The sequence below is a fragment of the Python bivittatus genome, unplaced genomic scaffold (genome assembly GCF_059951505.1).
Source record: "Python bivittatus isolate LINGU-HERP-01145 unplaced genomic scaffold, Pbiv_v1 ctg000980_np1212, whole genome shotgun sequence".
NCBI classification, from domain to species: domain Eukaryota; kingdom Metazoa; phylum Chordata; class Lepidosauria; order Squamata; family Pythonidae; genus Python; species Python bivittatus.
The window spans coordinates 29,452,049-29,466,526 of record NW_028277125.1 but is presented as its reverse complement, the minus strand read 5'-3'; the positions used below and the strand labels follow the sequence as shown (position 1 = coordinate 29,466,526).

The following is a 14,478-nucleotide window of genomic DNA, read 5'->3' as shown; positions in this document are numbered from 1 at the left end:
ACGCTTGTCTACTCCACCCCTCCCCCCCCCCCCCCCCGCAGCTCGCGAGCACCCAAGTTGTAGCCCCACCCCTGTGGTCTCGAAGACTCCTGCGGGACAGCGAACTGCACAGGGACTCAGCACGCCGAGGGAAAAGTGGGAGGAGCTTTGCCTGGACGGTGTGTGGATGTTGAGTGGGGGGCGATGAGTGACAGCAGGGCAGAGACGAAGTTGGGGACCGCAGACCTGTGACACTGGAAAGGAAGGGCAGGAGGAACCGAGGGAGTGCCGCGAGACATGAAGAGGCTTGTGCTCCCCCAAACCTGGCGCTTGGTGCTAGCCTTCGTTTACATGCTGGCTTTGGGTGGCCAGGAGCAAGACCGCTTTCCCACGGCTGTTGCCGCGAAGGTGAGTGCAGCCAGATGCTGAACGGGCTGAAGCGGCTCTCGGCTTCTGGAGTAACCTGATGGACGACTCCCCCCCCCCCCCCATCCCGCCTCCATCTTTCAGCAGGACTCCTGTGTCCTTAACCGAAAGAAATGTCCGAGCAGCTCTGCCACCCGGGAGATGACTTCATCTGCTGAGGTTTTCTTGCTTATTTATAGCATTTCTATCCTGCTCTTCACCATTAGATACCACCGAAAGTGGGTACAATTCATTAGGAACTATTAATAGTAAATTTGAAACATTTTACTCTGAAAGTAGGAGGAAAAGAAATAGCAGTTCCCTGGTATGCCCTGCAAAACCCTTTCCCCAGGTCCTAGAGGCAGGAAAGGCTTATTTTGAAATAAGGGGATCACACTGTGTAGACTGTCCTTGTTTTCCTCATCGATGTCTTCCTAAATTCTATGGTTGGCTGGCCTCTCCAGTAAGATTGCCTTTTCTTTTTTGCTTTTTGCCTTTTGATAAAACACATGACTCGCTGCGTTCATTAAGAACTGTCTTCCCTGGAGGTGTCTTGCTTCAGTGCACCTGTCTTTTGCTGTCATATGAATTGCATTGTGCAGGCAGATCTGGGAAGATCTGAAAGGCAGCATAGAATATAGATGGTTTTCCAAAAAACTAAACAAGAAACTTAAACCATCACTTTTCTTTTCTTTTCTCTTCCTTTTGGAAAGAACTACCTATTTGCTAGGAAAGATGTAGATGGAAAAATGATCCCTGATATTGCCATTTGCCAGTTTTTGGACACAGTAGACTACTTAGTTCTAGAAGAGTTGTTTTGTGACTTGCAGTGTTAAAGAGATTAAAACATCGAAGCTACAGTCAAAGGCACATGTGAATATGTTTGGTGTCTGTTTAGAATCAATGAACAAGTTCTACTGGGAAAAAATCCCTTGAATGTTTTAGTAAAAGAAGAGACCAATTACAGTATTGTTATAGAAAGATAGTGACAAATGACCTGTAACTTTATTTTGTCCCATAGTTAATAAATACTTGGATGAAAGTCCATACAAAGATCATTTGCTTGAGATATTATTATTATTATTGTTGGTCACACAGTTTAGACTGGATTTGGCATTTTTATCCACCTATCGAGTCCTTCCCAAGGACCTGGGAAAGGCAGATGTGGTTGTTTGATGGTGGGGAAGGTATTGTCACAGGATATAAACTGTTCCAAGTAAAGCTGCCTTTTGCAATTGACTGATGGTGATTTTGTCAAAGCCCATGGTCTTCAAGTGGTGCTCCAGATGTTTTGGGATTGCATCCAAGGTGCCTATTACTATGAGTACTATTTTTGCTTTTTTTTTTGCCAGAGTTGTTCTATTTCTATTTGCAAGTCTTTGTATTTTGTGATTTTTCTCCAGTTCTTTCTCTCCTATTCTGCTGTCTTCAGGTATTACAATGTCCACTATCCAGACTTTTTTTTTTTCTTATCACCAGTTGTTAAGCCTGGGATGTTGTGTGGCAGATGCTTGTCTGTTTGAATTCTAAAGTCCCAGAGCACTTTAGTTTCTTCATTTTCTATTATTTTGTCTGTTTTGTGGTCCCACCAGTTCTTGCTTGCAGGCAAATGGTATTTCTTGCAGATATTCCAATGCACCATTGTTGCTACTTTTCATGCCATTGTTTATAGTCAATCTTTGCAATCTTCTTGCAGCAGCTGACTAGGTGGTCCACTGTTTCTTCAGCTTCTTTGCAGAGGCGGCATTTGCTGTCTGTTGCTCTCTTCTCAAATTTGGCTTTGTATGCACTTGTTCTTAAGGCTTGGTCTTGTGCAGCCAGAATTAGCCCCTTGGTCTCTTTCTTCAACTTTCCTGCTTTTAGCCATTGCCAGGTCTTGTTGTTATCCACTTTGTCTGGTATTATTATTATTATTATTATTATTATTATTATTATTATTATTGCATAATTGCATGTCTGCCTGCCTGCCTGCCTGCCTGCCTGCCTGCCTGCCTGCCTGCCTATCTATCTATCTATCTATCTATCTATCTATCTATCTATCTATCTATCTATCTATCTATCAGCAGCAAACATACCTAATCCTCCTTCCTCCTATTTTCCCCACAAAAACAACCCTGTGAGGTGGGTTGGGCTGAGAGACAGTGACTGACCCAAAGTCACCCAGCCGATTTTCATACCTAGGGGAGGCCTAGAACTCACATTCTCCTGGTTTCTAGGCTAGTACCTTAACCACTTCTCCAAACTGACTCTCACCACTCTTCCACCATGTAGTTCTAAAACTATCAGATGGTATTAACAGTGACAACCTAGCTGCTGCCAGGATAAGTCTTAGCCAGGTTGTCAGGATAATAAGCCAAACTTTAGCTTCAGTTCTGGGCAACCTAGCCTCTAGTCTTAGTACTGCATTGGGACTGCGTCTGAAAAAGAGATGTTAAGAAACTTTATTGAATTTAAGTAGATCTTGCTTGGAATAAGGGCCTCACTATGTCCCATATATCAAATGAACAACTGATTTTGCAACAACAACAAAAATGTAATAGCTGCTGCAATAAAATCCCCCATCCCCTCTCAGAAAGGGAGATTTACTAACTAATTCTCTGGAATTCTGACCCCTTGCAATGAACACCATCATATTTCAATTTATTAGCCCTCATTCAACATATTACTGATTTCAGTCATTCCTTTGTTCCATGACTTGGAAACTTTGAATGAAAATCTTCTGTCATTTTGGAAATCTAATTATGTATAATTATTCATCCATCACACTGCCAAGGGTTGTTTTTAGCCATATTTTATGAACCAAAGCACAATTGGCAAGATTCTTGCAGTACACTAAATTAAAATAAAACTAAGATACCATGATTTAGAATAATGTGTGGATCCAGTCTATATCTACTGCTTTATCTGTTCAACACACTCAGAATATCACAGAATATTTACAGCAACTTGCTCAGAAATCACATATAAGCAAACAATCTCTAAATATTACAATTTCAACAATATTGTTTCTGTTTAATAACATGTCTATGTAATTATCTGATAAAAGAACAAACCAAAACCCTTCCCATGCTGGAATGTGGATAGTTTTGAGTTTTACGATTATTATTTGCATTCTTTACCTCTCTTCCCTAAGCAGCAATAACATCCGCCCAACCTGAGGGAGGTTGACAGCTGTTGCATCCTGAATACTGATGTTTAAATATTTTAGATTATTTGCTGCCTAGTCAAACTTTTTACTCAACATTTACAGCCATGTTCATGGACATTGCAGCCCCAAGGAAGCAGCAGGTGGTTATTTGTCATGAAATAAGGGTAAAATATGACAATATTTACAACTTTGGAATTCAGTGATAAATGCCTGAAGGAAAATATGAAGGATAAAGTATCTTCAGGGCCTTATCACAACCTCCAACATCCTGTTTCCAACAGCAGCCTGTTACTAGGCAATATCTAAGCACATCTACTCAGCAGTGAGCCCCCTGGAATCCAGTGATTATAAGTAATATTATAGGATTGCAATAAGTGATTATAGGATTGTACTGTAATCCACTATTCTCCAGTGTTAAATCATTATTCTGCCCCTCTGCAATAGATATTTAATAGCAAACTTTTCTTATCAGCAATACCAACTGATAGCTCCATCTTCTATGTATTAATTTATTCCCCCTGCATCTAAGTTAACAAGCTTCACCTTTCTGGTAAAGAATTCTACATGTTCATGATTTATGGACTATGCTGACCCATCAAATTAAGCCTGTATATGTTTATATGTATGTATGTTGGCTTTGCATTCTTGTATTTTGGAAATAATAAGAATAATGTGATCTAGGGAACCCATCTGCAACTAGGGCCCATGCTTTGAGATATTACTTTTTGGTCTCAGACATTAAAACGACATATGATATCATGACATTGTGCAGGTGGGCTAGGCTAGCTAGTTTCTTCCTCCCCTCCTCCTCCTCTTCCTTCTCTCTCTTCTTCTGCCTTCCTTCTTTTAAAGTTTTCTGGCGGTTCTTTCTTCCCTTATTTTAAGTAGCCTGAGCTTGTGTAAAGGCTTAGCACACCATATTCTCTAGCTTCCCACCACACAAGATGGGAGAAAATTGCACCACCCATTTTTAGCAGAATAAACGATATTTACTGTTTACACTCTAGGGTCAGTATTGTCCATAGCTTCTTTTTAAATGACTGCTACTCCCCACAAGCGAATACTGAAGTCCCTGTTTTTCAGATTAAATTCCCCTGGCATGAAAGCTGAGCAGCAACAAAAAGTTTATTACTCCTCTTGCAAATAATACTCAGCTTCTTGAAATGCTGTAAATGATGCTGTTTTATCTGAAAAGATAATGCTTGGATATCAGTCTTGCTTTCAGAACATTGGAAATTCGCTCCTTATTACTGTTTCCCAATTATGTGCTCATAAAGTTTACAAGAGGAATCCATTACTTTCCATCCTTATAATACTGTAAAAATAGGTCTAAATATTTGAAAGTGTATGAAGATATTCTAGAGATATAGCTTTCCTATGCATCACTTCTCTATAGTCTCTGCTATGCAGCAAAGTTGAGTTAAGCATCTCCTCATCTCTTATACAGCACCTGCTGCTCTCACCTTCTGCTCTTCTCTTTGTCCTTTTCCTCCAAACACACGCATTTCATAATGCAGGATTGGCAATAACATAGGGATTTTTATTGATACTTCTGCTCCTGTACTTTTGGCTCTTTCTCTAGATTAGGGTCTGGATTTGGAACAATGTAGGAATAAGGTATCCATGTCGCACAAAATAAACAGATGAAGCTTTGATTGCACCATCATGGCTGCTACTTCGGCCTTTTTGATCATATCCTGAGGATGCCCTGATAGTAATACTGGCGATTATAAAGTTAACTGATATGGTTAGATAACACACTTCGGTCAGCACATGCCATATTCCTGCCCACTGACTATATTTTATAATTTGATCAACTCCTACAAACAAACAGTCTTATTTGTTAATATTATGTTCTGACCTCTTCATAGCACCAGCTGTTGCCTGTCCTTTCTTGGAAAAAAAAAATTGAGATGATGTGCTCCTGAAATACATATTAATAACAACTAGATTGGAGGCCAGTTAAGCAGCAGTATTAAATAGATTGTATCCTCCATCTGTTTTTCATAATTGTCCAGCAAACCAGGAACAAGGAAGGACCTGGGTATTTGTTCATAGGTTTTTTTCACAGAATTCTGTTTACTCTAAAGTTTCTGTTAATTTTATCAATTTAGAATTTCTCGTTTCTTTTTCAATAAAGCAAGTTTTGTGACTCTGTTTCATTTCTTGATGACATTGCTAATGGGATGGGGAAAATATAATCAAATAAATTACATAATTTCAATGCCATTAATTGTAAATGCTTCTAGAGAACTTGACTCAGCTTATCCCTGTCCCAAATCACTGTGAACGTTGTGCCTTGCTATGTGTGTATTCTCTTTCCTGAATGGTGACTCCTGACCCCTGATGTGTATCCCTTCTCCCAATTCAGATCATATGGTGTTTAACTGGTGTTTAGACCAGTTGCTTGAGTTAGCTGGTCACAAGGCTTTGGGGGCAGAGAGAGAAGTTTTCACTGTTGTTCATTTTAAAGGCATAATAGAAACTCTTCTTAATGAACAGCTATCCATGTTATACGATTTGTTTGATTCTAGATTAGCATGTTGTGTGAACACAGCCTTCATAGTTTGCAAATCATTCCCTACCACTTAGTAGATTTATATATGTATTTCAGGTGTTTTTCTGCTGTTTCAAAGCAATGTACAGTATGTCCTAAGACAATATACAACACTACAACAAAAATCAGTAAAACAACATCAGAATACAAAATCAATGGCCTAATGCATACATCTATTTCATAATCATATTAATTGCACTCATTACAAGTACAGCCTCTTACTCCGCCATCACAGATGATCTTTGGAACAACCAAATATTCAGTAGCTTTCTAAATGTCAGAAATGAGGGCATAGATCTTATAATCAGTGTACTATGTTCTACTAAAGGGGAGCTCTTTGTGATGGAATGGAATTAAATTATGAAGGCCAGGCTCAGGGAGAAAAACATTTTCTTAGCTTGCCCGAGGAGCGTGGGAGATACAAGAGGATGAGACTGGCACCTCCCTGAGGAATTCACAGTGTTGTGGCTGGCTGACTTGGGAACTGGGATTTCAGTCTGAGAAGATTCTTGCTAGAGGTTGTAGCTAATAAACATAGCTGAACTGAATTTGCATTGTCTCTTGGAGTTCCTTGGGCTAGGCCTGACACTCTTGTAGAAAATGCTCACCTTTGGATAGCCTCCTGTCACACCTCAAGAGGGTAAGGATTCACAGCAATCACACTATGCAGGTAGATCTTGTGTGGGCAGATTCTGTTTAGAGTAAGCCGTTTTGCAGATAATCAGGCCCCAGGACAGACAGGACTTTAAAGGTGATGATCAGCACTTGAAGTCTGTTTCTTGATTCCAGTATTCAACACTTTAAATCTTCATTCTATGGTTCAGGTGGTCCTCTAATTTGAAATCTTTATATCCTCATTCACTGACCTGCAGAGCTGATTCTTTAAATATATCACTATTATTCACTGCATTGTCTGAAGGTTGTTTTGTTCCATCTTGTGTGCTATTGAGTCTTGAAGCACTCCAGCACTTGCTGTTAAAATACCACTATGTATTGATTTCAGTGGAATATTATTTCATGCACATGTTTTAAAAACTGGAGTTATCCATGACAAAATCTTCTTTGAAAGTACATTCCTTTGAAACAGTTGAGTTGGTTTCTGGATTGAAGCCTTATTTGGGTGTCACTTTACTGACTATAGAAGACAACATTGTTTAAGATTACATCTGTACTTCAAAAAATCCAGACACCCACTAAATGGTACTAAATGTGTGCAACAACTCTTTCTGCAGCAGTGCCTTACTTTAACATTTTTCAAAATTACTGTTTCATTCACACACAGATGTACATAGATTTAACTGATAATTAAATGTATGTCCCACTTTCCCCATGTTTTCAGCAAAATATGCTATCAAAGCAGAAAGCCACACAATTCCTGCTTCTATCATCCTCTCCCTCCACCCCTCCAATTTGTTTGAATGAGTTATAAGAACATGCTTGTACCTTACTGAATCTGTTATTCATCAGGCTACAGAAAGTATTAAGACAATTCCTTGAAATAGGGTATCTATCTACATTATTCAGAAAAAAACCTGGGAACTGGAGGTTTTTGGCAGGTGCATAATTCAAAGTGATCTGATTACAGAATATTTGTACTTCTAGCTGCCAAAACTGGTTCATGAAGTTTACCTTTGAAACAAGGGCAGCAGAACAATTCAAACCACATGTGAAATGGAATGTTGGACTGTGACAACTCAGTTGCCTCTTCTCATTCTTTGCTAAATTATATTTACTGGAGACTCTAGTAGGTCCATTGCAGCATAATCCTGAGGCCAAAGCAGAAAAAGGCCATTTGTGGGAATTTTTAACTCATACAAGGTGGAATGGATGACTCTAATTTGCCTGCCCCTCTTTTAAAATGCCCTTAAAATAATATTTTTAAAAGCTACCATAATAATAAAAAAATAAACTTCTCGATATAATTCAGACAAAACCATATATAAAAGCCTAAATAAACAAATGTAAAAGTAAAGAAAAATAATCTGTTCTACTTTTCCTACAGTTGGAGGCCTAATCAATATACCTTTATAAAAATTATTAAAAAGTATGTTCATTTTCTGCCACTTGAATACTCTTAATATCACTGGATTTTCTTCTGAACTATGCCAAATGTTTCAACCCCAATTAAATATTAAATCTGAGGAATCCTTGAGGAGTTTCATGGGGCATCTTAATTACAGGGAAAATAATCCCATTGGTTAACACTCTATTTCAAAATTCACAAGACTCATCTTCAATATACCATACACCAAAAAATGTCTATGTGTGCATGATTAAACATCTTGGAGAGATGGGACATACTGATCTACCCACAACTCAAAATGATCCTTGTGATTACACGAACATCTTTTGTTCATACCCAACATCTTAGAGTGGGATGGGAAGAACTTGGTACAGAGTCCTTTATTTAGGTCTTTATTCCTCTTGTTGTTTTCCATCCCTATCTATAGAATGTTTTTTTAAAAAATAGTTTTGTGACTATAATTTTGGCCTATTAATACATTATTATTTATACCACACCTTCTGTTACAAGAAAATCCAAAGATGTAGCTACCTGAACTCTGGCACAAATGTTTTTCAGCTATGGAGTCCATTTTCATGGCAAATTTAATTGCATTCTGTCTCAAAGCAAAACATTATGGCATTTTTAGCATTAGAATTTAGAGGGTGGTAGATAGTCCCTGCATCTATGAAAATTTGCATGCTCCATCTCTTAATAGCTAGCTATCTAGCTTCTCTGTAAATTTAATTTCATTCTGGGAATGAAACTGGGAGACCATGAGTTCTTGTCCCACCTTAGGCACAAAGCCAATTGGGTGATCTTGGGCCAGTCACTCTCTCTCAGCAGTGGCAAACCACTTCTGCAAAACCTTGCCAAGAAAACTGCAGGGACTAGTCAGGACAGTTGCGAGGAGTCAAAAAGCTGACTCAAAGATACACACATTTTAAAGAGTTGGAAGTCCTGCAGTTTGATGTACTTCCTCCACATATTTTAACCTTTCAACCAATGTTGTTCTGTTGTAATAAAATAACAACAAATATATGGCCCTTTGTTCATGTTTTTCCCATTACAGATAAGGGAGGGGGGAATTACCTCTATTTTTAATCCTACACTTTCTAAATGTGAATGTGATGGGTCTATTACTTTTCACAACTTAGCCAAATTGAGGGTATGCTCAGAACCAAGAATCCAAAGTGGATTGGCTATCCCTGTGCAGCTGTAGTTTCTGCTGGAACACAAACGCTCCCAACATTGCAGAAGACAAACTTACTTTAGTAATTAAACAGTAATATTTATCTATTACATTTTTAGTTCCTATCCTGCTCCCTAGGAATCTGAAGGTAATATTATTAGGGCTTTTCTGCCAGCAGCTGAAGAGTTGTCTCTGTATGCGCGCCCACATGCATCAGGTTGGAGACAGCCTTTGAAGCCTTCAGAGAACATGGCAGCTTGAACACTTCTAGGAGGGTTGCTTTGCTTCCACTAACATGCTTTGTGAAACACCCTTTTGAATGCTTTGTACAGTCTTGTATGAATTCAGATGTATGCATTTCTATAGCAGAAAGTTAAAAAAGGACATTTCAGCTTAAAGAAGTATCAATACTAAAGACATTTATGGAACATTCTATCCTTATTAAATAAGCTGGAGGAAAAAGAAAGGTCTCAAGTTTTGTGCCTTTGCTCTAATTACTCTGTCCAGTACAATACAGTGGGAATGATTCTAGCTACTGGTTTGCAATTACCACTTTTAAGCCATGTATAGGTCTTTTTAGAAATGCAATAGTTTTATTTTGTAATTTTTATTTTTGAAAATAAGTTTAATTAGTAGCCTGCATACAAATCACTTATGTAGGCATGCCGAGCTGAGAAAGATTGTTTTGTCTGCCCAATTGGCTTAAGTGACATCTTATCTTGAGTGGTTTTCAAGACAAACTTTATCACAAGAAGTATGAAAAGTGTTTTAGAAAATATTTGTTTCTCACAGACACAGATTCTTTAGACTCACAGGGATGGGCAAGTTGTGGCGTCTAGAAGGTGCTGAGCTTCAGGTCCCAGATGTCTGAGTAGCATGACCAGTGGAGAATGATGTTGGGAATTATAACTCAGTAAAATCTGGAGGGCCATAGGATATCTATCCCTCCTTTAACAGCCAAATGACCATTGAAAGGGTTCATTACAACTGCAACATATGAGGGACACCTAAAATCATTTTAATTACCTTTTTTTCCCACCCTTCATCCAAGGAGGTCAAGATCAGCATGCCCAGCACACCTGCCTTTTTCTCTTTCATGCTCTAAATGTTAAATTAGGCCAAGAACAAATTTATTTTGCCAAAGAATCAAAGGCATTTAATTTAAATGTGCAATTTATTCCATTGACTATATTTTGTTTTCCTGATTCAATTATTTGATTTATGTTTTCCTTGCACTTTATTTTAGTTTGCTGCTGGCAACTTTGCATACCATTAGGACAAAAGCGATATAAAAGATTTAACAAAATAAATCAACTAAATAAGGAGATTGATTTAGCCCTACACAAGATGCTTTTTGGAAGAACTCACCATAAAGAACATAGATATACTAGGAAACTATGCTGTGTGCAATTGCAACTTTTCTCTAAGCATGCCCAAACTAACTTCAGGAAGGCAGAAAGGCAGATGGGCTGGCTAGCTGTTGCTTGCTGTCTTTGCTGTTGCCTCATTAAAAGGGAAAGAGGGAGGGGAAAGAAAGAATGCTGCAGGAGATAAAAAATGGACAACTGATTACATTCTGCAGGATTTTAGATATGTTGTAGCCCAATAACATGAGGCCTTGGCAGTTCAACAGATGACTATGTTTCTAATACTGTAGTTATTTTGTTTGCATAAGTTATTCCTATAGTGTTAATGTTAATATTGTTAAGGGTACACCCTTCCCCAGACTGTTGCCTTTTTGATATGTTGGAGTGTGCTGGCTAAATCTAGTTTAATATAACTGGAAGGCACCAAGTTGAAGAATTCTGCTGTATTCTGCTTGTCTCAGCAGATAGCAGTCCCTGGTTGACCTTGTCTGAAAGCTAAGCAAGGGCAGGCCGAGCCGAATACCAGGACTTTAGACTTCACTAGAGAGTAAAAAAAAAAAAAAGAATTCTAGAAAAAATGCAGTTGGCAAACCAATTCCCTGCTGCTGCTGCTGCTGCTGCTGCTGCTGCTGCTGCTGCTGCTAAGAAAACTACACAGATGTGTCCCTGAAAGCATCAGCTCATTTTGAAGATCTTTTTTCTTCTTCTGCTCAGTAAAGATAGTTATGCTTTCTTGGACAAGTGTGTTGCCTTCAAATGTTGGACTGAAGCCCTGTCCATGGGAGTGCTGTCCATCAAGAGTCAAAGATGACATCTCTCCAGATCCAGGAAGGTCCCAGACTGCAGGCCACTCCATCTTGTTAGGGTTGAGTCAGCCTGTTTCTCCCCATCCAGACCTTCACAGCCACCACGTACTGAGTCAACACTCGAATAAAATTGCCTTCCCCTGGCAGGGGTAGAGATGTGCAGCTGGGTGTCATCACCTTAATGATGATACAGCATCCAAATGACTTGCCCAGTAGTTTCATGTAGATATGAACCCCAAGTGTTGTTTCAGCAACATTATAGAATAGCTTATATTCTAATATAGGTAACACTAGAATCCCACAGCTAATGTTCTTACTGATAAATTCCAACACAGAGAGCTCTCCACACCCCTATCCGTTGCATAATCAGTGGACCACGGCAGAACCTTTTGTTCCACTTTCCCATGGCTTTTCTCCCACAGAATGCTTTAGATCTTACTAATTTTTCCCTTATCCATCTTCCTTCCTGTGTTATGGTATGTCATATTTATGGCTAAGAACAGTGTGTGAATCCAGAAAATGTGGCTTATTAAACAAAGAAGGGTTGTGCAAAACATGGGTGGTGATATATGAATCCATCCAGTAAGGAAGATAACAAACTATATAGCTTGGGGAAAAAACAATAAGTGGTTTGGCTTGCAAATCTTTAATGAGACTATGAATGGTAACCATTGCGTTTTCTTTGTTAGAACTGTATCTGCAAGGGCAAAAACCAATGCTATTGTGATGGAATAAAAGGCAGTAAGGTAAGAGCTATATATTTTTTATTTATTCAAATGATCAACTTACGTGAAGAATTGTATTTCTTACACATACATAGGGGTAACATCTTACTGGGAAAGAAGAAAAATGGATTATTTACCAAAAAATCCAAGGAAGCTTCAACTAGATATATAAGAAGCATTTACTGAATTTGACAGTATTATAACAGAATTGTACTGTAAGCTATAGAATTAAATCCAGGTACTTTCAGAACAGTGTTTAACATTTGCAGAACCTGGGGGGCAGAATAATAAATAGCCTGATTGTAAAATACCTTTCTGATCATAAAAAAGTGGACTCAACAGGAAAAGGCTGTCTTCAGCAGCAAAGGTTTAATTTTCCCTCTTAATTCTCCCTCTGTAGAGGGCATAGAGAATGGCCTTGAAGGATAGAAGCAAGAGCTGCTACCAAGGTGATGATCAGACAAGCGGGGCTTGAGTCCTTTCCAAGAAACTAATTTGAGAAAATGTCTCAGACAAGCCCCTCCCTAATTCACATGAGGTAGGGAGTGAAGGACATTCAAGCTTGCAAGATTCTGTTACTATAGCTGTTCCCAAAAAAGTAGTTTTAGACCTATATGGCATTGGTTTCTTGATCTGGTCTACCTCATAGGGCTGATACCATCTTTGAAGGCAGGGCTTAGGAATTCTTCCAATCCTGTGGGGAATTATTATTCTAACACCAAAAAATCTTGCCTCCAGCAAGAAAATGAATTACAAAAAAATAAGGTACAGTATAATAGTTAGCAAACACAGTAAAATAATTGGTTGTTAGCAAACACAGTAAAGTAATTGGTTACTTGAACTCTCTCTGAATTCTCCTTTCAGTAGGGTGAGACCATTCCAATGATCAGAAGGGTATTACATGGTATGTCCAACTACCATTCTATCACCAAAGATGTTGCTGTAATGGTATGTGGGAATGACCTTGGGAGACCAGGCGAAGAGATGCTGCCTAGGGAATAGGCTGGTAAGAGGGAGCATAGCCCACAGCTGCATAGTGGGTGGAGCAAGAGGCTCAGAAGAGACCCTCTCTAAGGAGGCAGCGGGAGAATTGTATTTTCAGACTTGCAAGTTTCTGTTAATGTAATCTTACAATAAAGAAGAATTAGCTCATCTGTATTGTTTCCTGTCTGATCTACCTGGGAAGGCTGACAGTGGCTGACAGAAAAGAGGTTTTCCAGGAGGGTCAGTAGAGGTTATAGCATTTCATAGCATCATACAATATCTGGGGAGGCAAAATAGTCTATCATATAACGATTAATGATGGTGATTCTGCCCAGAACCTCCATCTCTCTAAAGTTCCTATTTTGTAGGAAATGAATAAACAACAATTGTTGATGTAGCTGCCCCACTCAGTGAGTGTGTTGTGATGCTTGGGGGACTTATTTCTTGTTGGCTGAATACAACAGAGCAATGCATGGCCTGATCCACTTGGTAATGATGGATCATGTGACTAATCTCTCTAAAGTTCCTATTTTGTAGGAAATGAATAAACAATCAGTCTTCTGTACCTCTAGAACATGTTTGAAGTATATTCATAGCATCCAATACACATCTACCTTTTGCCAGATTAATTCTCTGGGATGGGCAGGATCTGGGCATAAATTGGAAAGCATAATCTCTTGTGCTTGGTGGAATATGAAATTGATATTAGATGTGAAAGAAGGATCCAATCGTAGCACCACTTTGTCCGATTGAAATACACATACTGTAGATCCTTCCTCCCCAAGGAAGTCTTTAGCTTCTCTATACTCCTAGCTGAGGTTTACACTACCAAAAGGATGGGGTTAATGGGGCTCTGTCTGATGGATTCAAAAAGATCAATTGCCAGAATCCAATGGCAAGTTGCATGAGGGGAAAGAGTGAATTTCCTAGACTGAGAGGAACCTTGCACCTTTGAGGAAACAGAAGGGTGGCCAGATAGAAATGGTTCTCTCTAGGAAAACAGGAACTAAGGTTCTGTGCAGGAACTAAGGAACTATGCTGTCTGTTAATATATTAGCTGCTAGCCCCTTTGTATCTGGCAAACAAGAAGTGAGACCCATACAGACTTCAGAAAGGTATTTTTAATGCTAGTCAGGTGTAAAATAAGTGTCCAGGCAGGCTTATACCAAGCCAGTTAAGGTGGAGTCATTTTAAAAGGTTTCCTTTCCACAGCCCCTACCTCTGGGCTGGGCTGCCTCTTCTTACATCCACTGAAGTCTTCCTCCACTTGCTTTCCACAGTATCTCACACCCTTCTCCAATCCTGCTTGTAAA

General features: G+C 39.1%; 1 protein-coding gene across 1 annotated transcript in view; it reads left to right on the top strand.

Moving 5' to 3' along the window:
* The first annotated feature begins 270 nt into the window (after positions 1-270).
* COL4A3 (collagen type IV alpha 3 chain) overlaps positions 271-14,478 on the top strand; it is a 77,058-nt gene continuing 62,850 nt past the window's right edge. The window contains exons 1-2 of the mRNA XM_025165344.2: positions 271-387; positions 12,146-12,202. Of these exons, the coding sequence (XP_025021112.2) occupies positions 277-387; positions 12,146-12,202 (168 nt within the window). The 5' untranslated portion in view covers positions 271-276. The remainder of the gene's footprint in view (positions 388-12,145; positions 12,203-14,478) is intronic.